The sequence below is a fragment of the Trachurus trachurus genome (genome assembly GCF_905171665.1).
Source record: "Trachurus trachurus genome assembly, chromosome: 15".
NCBI classification, from domain to species: domain Eukaryota; kingdom Metazoa; phylum Chordata; class Actinopteri; order Carangiformes; family Carangidae; genus Trachurus; species Trachurus trachurus.
Window position 1 is genome coordinate 9,973,861 of NC_139906.1, and position 15,066 is coordinate 9,988,926.

The 15,066-nt window shown below is 39.5% G+C and overlaps 1 protein-coding gene across 1 annotated transcript in view; it reads left to right on the top strand.

Moving 5' to 3' along the window:
- Positions 1–15,066, top strand: part of kcnh1a (potassium voltage-gated channel, subfamily H (eag-related), member 1a) — a gene marked incomplete at both ends in the record, with an annotated part of 42,597 nt that overhangs the window by 21,382 nt on the left and 6,149 nt on the right. Inside the window, 5 exons of the mRNA XM_083987706.1 lie at positions 1,235–1,392; positions 3,415–3,686; positions 7,727–7,926; positions 10,547–10,799; positions 13,690–13,886. Coding sequence (XP_083843832.1) covers positions 1,235–1,392; positions 3,415–3,686; positions 7,727–7,926; positions 10,547–10,799; positions 13,690–13,886 — 1,080 coding nt within the window. The remainder of the gene's footprint in view (positions 1–1,234; positions 1,393–3,414; positions 3,687–7,726; positions 7,927–10,546; positions 10,800–13,689; positions 13,887–15,066) is intronic.

Here is a 15,066-nt window from a genome sequence, read left to right on the forward strand (position 1 = left end):
GTTATTTGTCTAGGAAGACGTTTCACCTCTCATCCAAGAGGCTTCATCAGTTCATGTTTGCATCTGACCAGGCTCCAAAACATGTCAAACTAATCTCCCTATGACAACTTTAATATCTATTTTATTGGTGCACTTTTTTTGCATGACTATACTGAGGAGTTTGCAGCCAAACACAATAGCACGATTAACGCTGATAATTGAATTGCGTCGGAGCTCAGATCTGTAAAGTGATTTGAGGGAAGCTCAGGAGTCTGGCAGGCAGCTAGATCAGATCGAGTGACAGCAGACGCTGCAGTCGTACTCGCATTGCAGACCACAGCACATTAGCAGAATCAATAACCCTCCCAGCACACACACACACACACACACACACACACACACACACACACACACACACACACACACACACACACACACACACACACACACACACACACACACACACACACACACACACACACACACACACACACACACACACACAGCAGCACCAGCAGGCGAAGTGCAAAGCAGACGGATGGGATTGCAATTGTCTGTTTGAATCACAGAGTGGGTGTTTCAATACAAACAGTTAAGCTGAGTAGACATTTAGCTGCTGATTACGTGACTAATAGAAGTTGTAAAGTTTTAGCACATTGCACAGCATTTTTCTTTAGGCTATGTCAACTCAGCACGTGTTTACACTTTGAATCTTGTGTTTTACACTCATCTTAACAGGTTCTTCATTCTTTAAAGTGCTTTCAGATATTTGTTTTTCCTTCCTGGCTTTCTGATATAATGTGGTAGAGATATTTTTATATTTGATGTGGAAGTTGAATTCTAAGCAAACACAGGAGCAGATACTTAATATTTAATATCTGCTTTTATATGATTCAAATTCAAATATTTAGACCTAATTATCTCAGGAGCCCTTAACTTTTTAGGAGAGTTAGACAAATTATGGCATAGGTATACGTGAGTATTAATGACTGGTAAACACTATAATATGTCTATGATTGAGTGTTACATTAAAAAGTGGTTTAACCATGTATTAAATATTTATATATTGCCTATAAATACTAAAAGGAGCTCTTAAAATCAGGTCAGGCCATGTGTTAGAGAGGCACATCCTACTTGACCTCACAAACTTATATTAGTATAGGCCTATAGTATTTTAACTTTAAGAAAATGAATGTCGTTTCTAATGTCTGCCTCTGTCGATCGCTGCCCTTTCTCTTTCTTGTTGTCATCTTAGGGGATCAGCAGCCTGTTCAGCTCGCTCAAGGTGGTCCGACTTCTCCGTCTGGGTCGAGTTGCCCGCAAACTGGATCATTACATCGAGTACGGGGCGGCTGTACTGGTCCTGCTGGTGTGTGTTTTTGGACTGGCTGCCCATTGGCTGGCCTGCATTTGGTAAGTCGGTGACATTTATAGTCTACTAAGTTGTTATTACCTTCCACTCTCTCATAGCTGCAGTTTGAGTGTATTATATGATATTACACTCAGAATGTGTAGCCCAATCTGGATTTTCTATACTTGGAATAAAAATGTGATGATTTAATTCAGAGCAGCAATACTCGTGATCATAAATTACACAACACATTCTGTTATACTGTTATGCTCTACCATCACATGAACAGCAGAGCCAGGTAATATAATGAGGCTGTTGATTAAGCTAATTAATGCATTAATTAGCAGTTGTGTTTTTGTCAACATGCTTGTTTCCATGCATTGAAACTGTATGTTTTCTGTACTGTAAAAAAAAAAAAAAAAAAAAAAAAAGCCAGAAAGAGTTACGGTTTGGTTTCATGAGAATTGGTTTACCTCATTAATATGCAGATTTATGGAGCACGGGGCCTCCAAAGTCTAATCAGATCAGCTGCTCCACAGGGGGCAAGTGTGGTGGAAGCGTTAAGTTTCCATCATGTGTTGTGCTTGATTTATTATGTTTATGCGAATGTCACACGCACACACACACACACACAGAAACATGCATGCTCACACTTTGTGTCGCAGATGCCATCATGACAACTTAATGTCCTACATACATAAAAATAGAGAGAACTTGCTTGCTTGATAGATGATGATGAACATCAGTTTCTCCTCAGCAGATGATCACTTCTACACACATAATACTCGCACATTTTCACGTCCACAAGTACTTTTTGTTTTCAGGACCCCTGCAGAGGATCTAAGTAGTACCATAAACACTGTACAGTGGCCCCAGACGGTGTAATCAAAGTTGACTGAACGACGCTCCTGTTGCTCCAAAGCCGCGCTCGTACGTGTACCAGTAAAAAATAGCTTCTGCATCGCTTCCCTCAGTATGGTTTCTGTGGTTGCCATGGTCACGCGCCGAGTCATGCCGTCCACATGGTCCACAAAGTTGAGGGTCGTTGTCAGCTCAGACAATAGCAGCAAACAAACCGTGTCCACTCACAGCAGAAGCAGCAGCATCACTCTCTCTTCTTACAAGTGGTGAAGTGGATGTCGTACTAGATAATCAACAGTGTAACGATAAGAAAACATAAATCCTGTTTTTATTTTTTATTCTTTTGTGGAAAAACTGTAGATTTTTTCTTTTAAAATGATTCAAAATGAACCAATTGTTGCAGCTGAGAGACTTAAATCCTGTGAAGTGAGGTCAGGAGGTCGGCCCAGACCAATGTATTAGACAGCAGATATGAAAAAGCATCACTGCACTGTCTTCACTGCACCATCATAAATGCAAAACCAGAAGCAGAGGCAGAAACAGAAACATTATATATTCACCTAATTTTATATTCTGATGGATTTTTACTATTCTTCTCCAGGAAGCCAGTTAACTCTGAGGTTTCACAAATAACCAGCGTTTTCTGTAAATGATTACACAAACAGGGACTGATCTTTCTCCTAGTGTGACCCTGACCTTTTATATATACAGTATGTTGTGAAACATTACAGTTACCATGGTACCAGATTTTGACCTCCTGTGGTCCCCAGAGGACCCTTTGAAGTTTCTATAAGTACCGTCATGAGATTTTAATTTGTAGTTTTGACTTAAATGTCTCAACAACTCTTTGATAAATTGCAATTTTCAACTGGTAAAAAAGAAAAAAGCTCACGCACATCCAAAGGCAAAAAAGAAAACTCGCAACACTGTCTTCTCTCGAAATAGAAAATATATTTAATAAGGGCTACATATTAAAAGAGACAACGTTTCGAGCGACTGGCTCTTCGTCAGGTCAATGATATTTTGATAATTGATCATTTCCACCTGGTACCTCAGGGTTTTCCACTGTGTCCTGTACTTTGGTTTCATTCCCATCGGCCACGTTACCGTCCCGATGTAGCATTTAGCTACATCTACATTAGATTCAAACTTCCTCACATTTTCAATTTTCTTTAACATAAATACACTCTAGTCTGATACTCAGCTGTTTGTCTGAACTGCAGGTACAGCATCGGTGACTACGAAGTCATAGACGAGGAAACCAACATCGTGCGCATGGACAGCTGGCTCTACATCCTGGCCGAGACGGTGGGCAGGCCGTACCGCTTCAACGCCAGCGGCTCGGGGAAGTGGGAGGGCGGTCCCAACAAGGACTCGGTCTACATCACGTCCTTGTACTTCACCATGACGAGCCTGACGAGCATCGGCTTCGGAAACATCGCCCCGACCACAGACGGAGAGAAGATCTTTGCCGTGGCCATGATGATGATTGGATGTGAGTGGAGGCGTTTTTTTACTTCTCTCTCTAATGTAGGAAACGATGACACATGAGAAGTTAAACTCTGCTCTTTAAAACCACAGTCCACTGATGTAGGTGAATAAATGAATTATGGAGAGAGCCGCCATCGAAGTTTTAGAAAGTAGAACTGTACAGATGATTATCTGAGCAGTGTTTAACTGTACCCTAGAATAATCTAGAACAATCTGCTGAGGTTGAATATAGTTCAATGACTGCAGTTTTCTTTAATTCACACTCATTTACATTATTATGGGCCTCGACAGTGCTGCGGTTTTCTCAGTGGTGCTTTCACTGCCAAATATAAAATCACATGTGAAAATGTCTGTTCAGGCCCAAAGCTGAAAAAATGTCTTTCTGCCATAATCCCTGTAGTCATAGCAGTAGGTTCATTACCTTTAATTATCGGTGCATGTTGTTTTGAGATCTGCTCAGCAAACACAATGGAGGTGAACGGTACAGGTCCCCTGTCCCACATCAAACTCATCAAATACACAATCCAACAACTGCAAAATGTTCTCATGGACAATTTGTGACCTGCACATTCACCACGCTATGAGATAATCATATAGTATAGTATAATTATGTAACATTACGACACACGAAGGTGGTGAATGTGCAGATCTCAATTTGTCCACGAGAGCGTTTTAGAGTTGTTGGATTGTGAATTTGATGAGTTTGATGAGGGACAAGGGACCTGTACCGTTCACTTCCACTGTGTTTGCTGACCAGCTAGCGTCTCTGCCCCGTGGATCTCAAAACAACAAGCACCGATAATCAAAGGTAATGAACCTAGTCATTTGACTATAGGGATTACAGCAATAGGCACATTTTTCCAAAATGTTGAACTATCCTTTTAATGGTGTTTTTTTTTAAAGAATTTATTAAAAATTTGACAAGCAAACTTTTTAAATACACACACTTTGTACAATGTGAAAAGGGGAGATTTGCAATTCCAGCGTTTCCCCTCATTTCCCCATCATGTAGTACATGATGTATCAAGTTATTGGATATAAAATTGATTTCTCAATTACAAGAAACGGTTTATTGATGAGGGGAGGCCAGCTGCAGTTTGGTCTTTACCTTATAGTTGTAGTCACATTTCACATGCTGCTCTTGGTTTATTGTTTCTTTTTATTGTCATAAAATCACACATTTCTACGGCAAAATATCTATATGGTAAATCAGAGGCCAGAAGGTCAATTTTTGTTCAGATGTGTAGTTACTGCGTTGTTTCTTTTTTGTGCAGCAGACAGAACAACGTGATGAAATTCACAAAGCTCAAATTGTACATTGTGTAGTTTTTACTACTTCTTTTCTTTTTCAGTTTCATGGTCATAGGTATATGGTGACAAACAGCTGTGTTGGTCTGTACCTCAGTCTGTTATGTGGTATAACGCTGCATTATTTAGATTTTGTGGAACTCACACAAGTTTCAAGTGTTTCTGAAAAAACATATTTTCTAACAAATCCTGTGGCTGATCGGGCCGTAACTGTTATGTTTTATACTAATACCTAAAAAAGTATAGGTAAAAATGACATTAAGAGTGTGAACAATGAAGCAACACACAGGACCAGCCTATTAACATTGATAACAATGACTGAATTATAGTTTGGTATAAAAAGACAACAACTGCCCTCACTAACTAACTAACAACAATGTCTAATGGTCTGAAGACGGCGGCCGATCGCCACAGCATGCCCTCCTCGTCTCCACATCTCAATATTAAACATTTATAAGTGTATCTCTGGCCTCTGTGTCTCATAACACAGTGAACAGCGCGGTGCCATTATGTGTGACTGCACATGGAGAGCAACGCCTCGGAGCAATAACTGACACTGCCAGATCAATTTAACACAGCGCTCCCCCCTGCAATCACTCCTCCACCTCTGTTGTACTTTTTTTTTTTTTTTTTCCTGCTCACTGTCTCAACCCTGAGACGAGAGGATGAGAGGATGAGAGGATGATCGCCACCCACTCCATTCTGTCTCTCTCCACCTTTTTGGCTGCTCACGTTTATGATGAATATACTCTTAGGGGGGGTGGGAACTGGCAAGAAGTCATAGTACGCAGACTTGGGTCTGTTTAAATTTCTTGTCGCGAGATACAAATCAGCTCAAAGCGTAAATATCTGAAAAGCAGACGAGCCTCCGGAGGATTCGGTTGTAGATGCAATCTACTGTAGTCCACGGCTGTTCTCTATGAAATATGGATGCCCTGATACTGTGCTATTTTTACCATCAGCACTGGATCGGTGCTGGCAGTGGAAGATCACAGTGTGACGAGGGATCGGGGGGTGGCACGGGGGGGTGGCATTATACATATGTCCTGTTTCTATAGCAACTGTTGGCCTGGGGCTTCAGTTTCTGACAACTGTCTGTTAACTACCTTCAAACAAGCCAGCTGTTGGATGCCAGGCAACGCTTGCGACGAAGTTGTGCACGTCAGCGAACTAAAAGAGCAACGTTGGGGACTGAAGCTCCCGTTCCGCGGGGAGCGATTGAGTTTCCTTTGTTGCAGCGTTTTCTGCTTATCAGAGAGAAGTGACGGTTGCCATCTGCGCCCGGGCTTGAAGTAGCAGCCATCCCTAAACTTCAGCAACTTCAAAAGGAGAGCAGTTGTCAAATCATCTCAGATTTAATAAGAGAGCTCAGAGCTTTTTTTTTTTAAGAAATCATTCTCGATCTGTTACCACGCGGATCATGGCGCCTGAAAATGTGCAGCAGCACTCTGAGCACACAACAAACAAGAAAATATTGTCATATTCTTTGTGCTTGGGTGATAAAGAAAACCATAGGATGCTGCAACGCTCGATAACATAGTAGCGCGGTGAGCGATGGTGATGAAAGGATGAAAGTTGGTGGTTATCCTCGCCCTTGGGGGAGTTTTGAGCGCATTTTTAATTAGCATTATTCCCCCTTGCAGTTTTTCAGCACTTTGATTCAAGATTGTGCGCCGTGAAATAAACAAACACACACAAACGCACGCACAGGTTACTGTCATCATCTGAGGATAATTGAAATGTGTGGCTGGCGTGTTTCCTCTCCATCCCTTCTAGCAGGGCTAATTAGGGCTCCATTGCCAAGAGAACAGTGCTCACACAGGGCAGACATCTGATGGCTTTGATCCACACACGCTCCAGCTGTTGCACCAGTTCAAACACACAACCAACCCAACTAGCCACCTCAGAGATGTTGCTTTCTTTTCCCATTTCTTAAATTCTTACATCACGAGACGAGTTAACGGCCTTATTATTCGTCTGATCATAACTCCGTGGGAATGGGCGTTTGCACACACACACACACACACACACACACACACACACACATGCACCCAATAAAGAGCTCTGATTAGAGATTTCCCCCTTTTGGCGAGAATTTAGTTTATTGTATTTAGTGGTGGCGATGATGAGGAGTAACTGTTTATTTCCCATGTGATTGATTAAAGCACTCGCCACAGAAAAACAATATTAAGTTTCTCATAGACGTAAAGAGCACCAGTCTCATGAGAAAGATTTTTGTTTTTATAAAACCAACTCAACAAATTTAGGAAAATTTGAGACTTTGATGCCTTGTCTTGTTAGTTCCTAAGGCCATGTTAGGTTATTTTGCTCTTTTCTCAAATATTGTGTCTCAGTAAACCTAGTTTTGGAGTTTTTTGTGTCCTTGTAAACCAGGTGTTTGAGCTGGTTAAGTATTTGCAAAGACAGACAGCTTTGATCTTTTATGTTTAATTTTAAAATGTACTGTAGTGTGACCGTGAACTAACACGTCTTAAATGAATCAAGACGATCTGAGAAATATACGTGTGAAAACTTAACCATGAATCATCAACCTTAGGAGTGGTGTTGAGCCAAATGCTGAATCCCTGCAATGATTTTTTATAGACCTTGGTTGATATCTGTGCTCTGCAACCACCTCACACACTCTTCATATAATCTATTTTGCTGCTTTTTTAGATTATATCTTTTTAACTTTACCAAATTAATCCTCTTTCCGTCCACTCCGTATTTACGCAGCGCTGCTCTACGCCACCATCTTTGGTAACGTGACAACAATCTTCCAGCAGATGTACGCCAACACCAACCGGTACCACGAGATGATCAACAGCGTCCGAGACTTCCTCAAGCTCTACCAGGTGCCCAAGGGCTTGAGCGAAAGAGTTATGGATTACATCGCCTCCACCTGGTCCATGTCGCGGGGAATAGACACCGAGAAGGTACGTCAGAGTAGAAATGTACTCCGATCGCCCTAATTCACTACGATCCAGTTGACATAATCTAGACCACCGACAAAAACATGACCACTATGTGCTACTTGTACTCAGTCTGTCTTTGTGCGCATTACATGAAGCAGCTACAAAGTGTCGGTGGGTTTTTGTTACTTCAACTGAAAACATCTTTGTATGTGACAAAAATGAAAATCATTTCCCCATCTAACAAGAAACGATTCGCAAAAATGTCCTTTAAGAGTTCAGTAAAAGATACAGCACTTCTTGTTTTGGGGAGGCTGAGCAGCAACAGTGAGGCCTCCGTTTAAAAATGAATGAGTCTGTCTGAATGACTGAGTGGTGTTTTGTTTTTCTCCCCAAAAAACGTACTGCACTTAGCAAAGACTTCATGACTTTTGATAAACAACAGCTGCTTTCCAATCTAAGGTGAAGCTTTCCCTCTGCAGGGCGCTCCTCTCTGAGTGATCCAGTAAATCTACGTAGCTTCACAACACTGCTGTTGTCTTTAATATAAGTGTATCATCATTACTTTCTCAGAAGATTTCATAGAGTAGCTATAAAATCAGGGGGTTTTGCAGTAATGGCTTGGAAGTGAGCACTCGTTAAAATGTTGTCACTGTTTTGTTTGTTGTAGTTTCTGACAACAGAAACAAAAAAAACAGGGAAATGAGAGCAGATTTCATTTGTTTAAAAACTATTGTATGTGAGCAGAGAGAGAGAGTAGGAGAGAAGTAAACAGATAATGGGCTGAAACCAGCTGACACAGGCAGGATATTATGTGGTGCAACCATATAATAGGTTTGACCTGTGCTTGCTGTTACGGTTAAAAAAATGTATTTCTGTCTCTGTTATGCAACTTTACAATACGAGTATTATGTAAAGCACGACACCCAGGTTTGACATAATGGTATTTTTTGCAGGATTGTTCAACAATGTGATGTAAATAGAATCATACATTGTCAGTTTTTCATTGTTTGTCTCCAGGGTTTTGTCACTAGAAAGACTTGTGGTTTTGTCTGTAATCGATATCAGATGGTGATATTTACTGTGTCCTCTTTATTAAGCCTGCACCGCGTCTATATATCATTTATTTGTCTGGCTTCAGGCCACACTAAAGGGTCTAAAAATGGCACGTAATCCCACTCTGCTTGACATTCATCTTCAAAGAGGTTTGTTTTAAAGGCAGAGCCATCCAACGGCCCGGCATCCTGTTGATTAGGTGTACTTGAACAACAGGCTGCCACTCAGCAGAGAGGCAGCTGGACTCTCACCTGGGAGCAGCTTCATGTGAAACTCCACCAAAAAAAAAAAAAATTATTTCATGTGTTCAGTCCCTCTGACAGATGTGTCAGCTCTTGAAATGCTTCTCAAAACTAATGAAAAAGACCAAGAAACACACATATTTTTTCTAGTCACAGCTAAATTCTGCTTTGAGAACAATAATGGCAGCTTCTGGAAATGATCTTAATGAGCTTTCAGTATCACACTTCACACATAATTTCATTGGAGACCCCAGAGCACATCTGTATGATTTAGAAAGCTCATTAAACAAAACTTGAACACATACCTCCAAACTATTTAGGCTTTATTTTAATCTTGGACAGCCACAGGTTGATAATAATCAAAGATAATTACATAATAAACAAAGAAAATAAATCATAAAGTGCAGCAGTTCTTACATAAAGATATCAGGTCCTTATACATCCAGACATGAACATTATGGCTCCGAAAATCTCCTGTGAATATTGTTTTTGCAAAATTCTTAAAAATGTATGTAAAAAAATCTATCTACATCTATATTTTATGGCAGTCTGAGTTTATTTTTCAGAATTTTTTCTTAATACTCAGTGTACAGAACCTGCTCAGCCCCCTAGATCAAGTTAGCAACTTGCTGGCAGTGAACATAGTGAAGCGTTCAGCAGCTGAAACTGCAGACATTTCCCTCAGGAGTTGGAAAAAAACTAAAACCAAACTAAAAGAGAGAGTGAATGTTTGACTTTTTTTTTTCAGCAGCTGCATAGAAACACGACTCCATAGGAATGATAAATGTTGCTCCATTGCTACTGGATGTGAAAATAAGCAACAGTTTATCATCAAGTTCAATATATCAAATTGATGAAGAATGTGATGATATGTTGACGTTTCATTCACAAAGTGACAACTTGAGTTTTGGGGTTTGTCACTCACCTGCAGTGACACCACAGTGTCTCCATGTCCAGTTTAGTGTTTCCATGCAAAAATGTTTTTTCTTCCAGCATTTTCCATTGATAAATAAATTGTATAGTTAACACAGCTGTTAACCAGGCAAAGCAAAATAACAGAAATGATATATGAGTGAAGCTGTAACCTTTTGGCCTTGAGTCAGGAGCTACTCACACCTAATGATGCACATCACCAATCACCTGCATGTGACACATTGAGGAAGGTGGCAAGCTGTGGTTTTTCGTGGTCCAACATGTAGCCATGGCAACAATTTATAACTCAAAAGACAAAAAAAATACTATCCACCACCAGCTCTTAGTGTGGTGTAATCCAGTCCCCAACATCACTCAGCGTCTCTTTGATCCACAGCTCCTCTCTCTCTCTCTCCGCTCTCATTTGTTCCCAGGTGTTGCAGATTTGCCCGAAGGACATGAGAGCCGATATCTGCGTCCATCTCAACCGGAAGGTCTTCAAGGAGCACCCGGCGTTCCGGCTGGCCAGCGACGGGTGTCTCCGAGCTCTGGCCATGGAGTTTCAGACCATCCACTGTGCTCCCGGTGACCTGATCTACCACGCCGGTGAGAGCGTGGACAGCCTCTGTTTCGTGGTGTCGGGGTCACTGGAGGTCATTCAGGACGACGAGGTGGTCGCCATTTTGGGTGAGTGTAGCCTACCCGGTGAGAGTTTTAAAAGAAATATAAATAGGCTAGTGTTTAAATGAATAGTTATGTAGTTATTTTGCCCAAATAAGTTTTCAGCTCTGGTTTAAATAATATTATTCCAGACAAAGTACGCTGCAGTAATTTCAAGAATATATTTATAAAACAGCGGAGTCAGCTTTTGAATAAGAAAAATTTGTTACCTTTGTTATGTTTATTACCTGACTCACTCCTTCTTACAGTTGATTGCATCTCTAGTGGCAATAATTGTGCACAATTAAGTATAAAATCAATATGTGTATCAAACTAAATAAATAAATAAGCTTGTAATAAAAGAAAATTGGCTGAAATGGAAGAACTATATCAAAACTTTAGCAGGAAATAAATTATGTTGCTGTAAATCAGGGAACTCATTTAATCAGAATTTAGTGACACACTGACAAGTGAAGATAATGAAGACGCATGAAAATGACAACAACAACCACAACAATCAATACCAGCTTTAATCAAATGCAAATTAAATTATTCTTAATGGTTCAGCTCAAACATGATTCATCAATGCCAATATTATTTCTTTTACGATAAATAGTGAGTGAGTCGTATGAAATCTTTGACGAAAAGATTTTTTGCTTTTAAGGTCAGTGAGACTCGTTTTAAAGAACATGCTAACTATTTTGACATGAATGAAGCTCTAATGTTTATTTTATAAATGAGTCAGTCAAGTTGATCTTTTCTTCTAAAGTTATGGTTCTCCCTCTGTCATTCTTTCTTTCTTTCATTCTTTTTCTTAGGACTTACATAAAATCCTCCCTTTTTTTCTCCGTACAGCAGCACTTTACAAACTGTTTCTGACTGCAGTGGAAGCCGAGTCGTTTGGGGATCATTTTCTGCTGAGTCAGGAGCTGAGGATTTGTACAAGAGTCTTCACAGACGCACAATCCTCTCAGTAACATCTTGAACACAGTCTGGTCTTTTCAACTCTTCGTCTTCAAGCCGATAAAAAAAACACAATTCCCTTTCAGAACGCGCTCATGTCATTTTAACAATGGTCTGAAAGGCTTTCTTTGTCAGTATTTAGTAAATCCCTTTTATTACACAAAAAGACCAAAGTAATGTTATTGTTATGATTTTCTTGATAAATTGATGGTTCAAAATGTAAAAAAAAAAAAATCCATCTAAACTTCTCATAACCCAACATCAGATTGCACTTCATTGTCTTATATAATGAAACATGAAACAGGACAAGAGGTTGAAACCAGAAATTACCAGAAATATTTGGCATTTTTGCTTAAAAAATTACTAAAAGGATTTATTGATTGTTTGATTGATTGATTATAACTACGTAGGCTAGTTTCCAATTCATTTTCTTTATGGGCATTGACCAATTAAAGCTGTGGACATGTCCCTCAGGAAGAGCTGAATATTGGACTAAAATCCAACAGCTGGATAGAAACACAAGCAAATTACCTACAGTATGAATCGCATTTCAACTATCATCCATCCATACAGTCAGATCAATTCGGATGAATAGATAAATTGATAAACAGACCCAACCTGTAAATAATAAGTGAACTAAGTATAATTGTGCTGCTCTGTGAACTGTATGGAATCAGTCTGTTTGCTATTCATGAACCCACTTCCTCCCCTCTCTGAACTTATTTATCAAGCTTCAGAAAAAAACACAAATATCTTTTCTTACGTACTCTGCGGTGGTTAAATCCCAGCAGTATTTCCGTTTTAAAACCTCAGGCTTTTAATTTGCCAAATGATTGATTTAGTAAATAATGGATGACATCCTGAAGACACCACCTTGGCTGTTTTATTTTCGTCAATAACCTGCGATCGGTTCCTCATTGCAACAGTCAGTGTACTGTCAGGCTGATAGCATTGACCCGGATGGAGACCGTAATGGAGCCTGAAGTGAGTTACAAGTTACTACTATAAATCAAAATCTCATTAGATGAATAGGCCTGTCGAAGTGTAACAGCATCTGGAGTGGACCCGGAAACAAGATTAAATACTTAAAAACAAACAAACAAACAAGATTAAACACCTTGTCTCATTTGATAATAGAAAATGAACAAGAAATAAATCCCTTTTTTTTTGCGTGGTTGAACTGTCTGACCAGCTGCTTTTAAGAAAAGACGGAACTGGACGACATATCAATTCATCAGGACAAGAGTTTGATCAGTATTAATAATTGGAGGTTTAATTTCCCAGTGAAAGTGACTCAGGACGTGACTGGTTATTACTGTAATGGCCTATTCAACAACTACAACTTTATTATCAACAAGTAGAAAGACAAGTTTATGGTGGCTTTTACTGGTGACACTTAATATCAGTAGTATAAACATTTGTAATCCATATTTTTATGTAGTTTAAAGCAGCTATGAAGATATTTTCAGTATCAACATATTGTATTTTCAACGGTGTTTGAATTTACACCAGCCTACTGTACACTTGTGGATGCTTCACAGCAGTAATAGTTATTGACGAATGCATCAATAAACACTTCTGCCTGAAACTGTAATAGTGCATGTTAAAGCCATTTATTGAATAATTTCTCATCCTTTCATTGCCTCCTGAAAAATAAAATTGTCACATAAAAGATGTTATAAATAGGTTAGAGGAACAACCTTCTCACAAAAACACACAAAATACTTCATACCTACTCTCCCACTTCTATTCAGCAAAAAAGAAACAAACCTTGAAAAGTGAAAATGGGATTTTTTTTCACAACCTGGCAACCCAAAATTTGTGCTCCAAAAGCACCATTATTGAAGCTGAACTCTTTACAACGTACAAACCTTTTACAAAATACGACTCATTAGAGATGGATACCAAATGTTTTGGAGGCGTCAGCCCGCTCTGAGCCGACCTCTCTCTGCAGGTAAAGGAGACGTGTTTGGGGATGTTTTCTGGAAAGAGGTGACCCTGGCTCAGGCCTGCGCCAACGTCCGCGCTCTGACCTACTGCGACCTCCACGTCATTAAACGCGACGCTCTGCAGAAGGTGCTGGAGTTCTACACGGCGTTTTCCAACCACTTCTCCAGAAACCTGCTGCTCACTTACAACCTGCGAAAAAGGGTGAGTGACTCTCGACACAGAGACAGAACGAGACTCAGACACAGTTCACCCACTCGCTCCCACAGCAGCTGCTCATGTGAGAATCTTTTTTTATTAAACTGTGTTAACTCTACACTGTGTATGGTTTATATACAGTATGTTTGTATGTGTAAGGAAAAAGGAAATATTTAGATATTGCCACTACCATTTGTGATACACCACAAAATGCAGCCTTCAGAGTCACCATAAAGCTGAATCAACGTCGCTGTAAAACAAAAAAACAAACATTATAACCGTCACGAATGTTGGATTTATAGCAGAACTTTATCAGTTAGAGTTGATCGACCCTTGTTTTTTATTTCATGCGCCTCACAAAAACATGTGATTACCGTTCAATTCAATTCAATTCAATTCAATTCAGTTCAATTTTATTTAAAGTGTAAAATCACCATGAACATGGTCTCTGAACACTTTACAATCATCACAAAGACAAGACAAGTTACAATTTACGATTACAACTGTCACTGCAGCAATAGAGAAGGCAATACGATAGGCACTAATAATATAGGCACAATGATACAATGAAATACAATAGGTCAAAGGAAGTAGGCAGTAGGACTATCAAGTTATACCAAATGATTGAACAAATAAAATGTTTTTTAATCTAGATTTAAAAATATCAATGGAAACTGCTCTAACTCTAACTGATTGGGTTGGGAAGTGTGGGGAAAGGCCTACTGCCTGGGGGCGGGGAGATAGTCTTGTGAGCGAGGGAACATATGGGATGATTAAATCTGAGAGATATGAGGGTATGAGCAGTTATATGGTCACTTTTACATGCAACACTTTATTTTAACCTCCTGAGTTAAAATATATAAATAGTAATAAACACATACAGTATGATCCACAATTTAAGTCAAGTGTTAATTGTAAGTGTAGATTCATTTCTGGTGGACATTTGTCATCGCTTCACAAATATATGCAATGTGACAAACATCGCACTCATTTCCTGTGGCGTCTTCACATTAAGCCACTCCATGTTTTGCCAGTTGAATCTTTTCATGTTTTATTCATTTATTTTTGAGAAATGTTAATTTTGCATTAGTGGTAAATTTACAATCTAACATTAGGACAGTGAACGGTAAATAATGAGATAAAACTACCTTGTATGCATTGTTTCCTATGACTTCCTCTGACAATA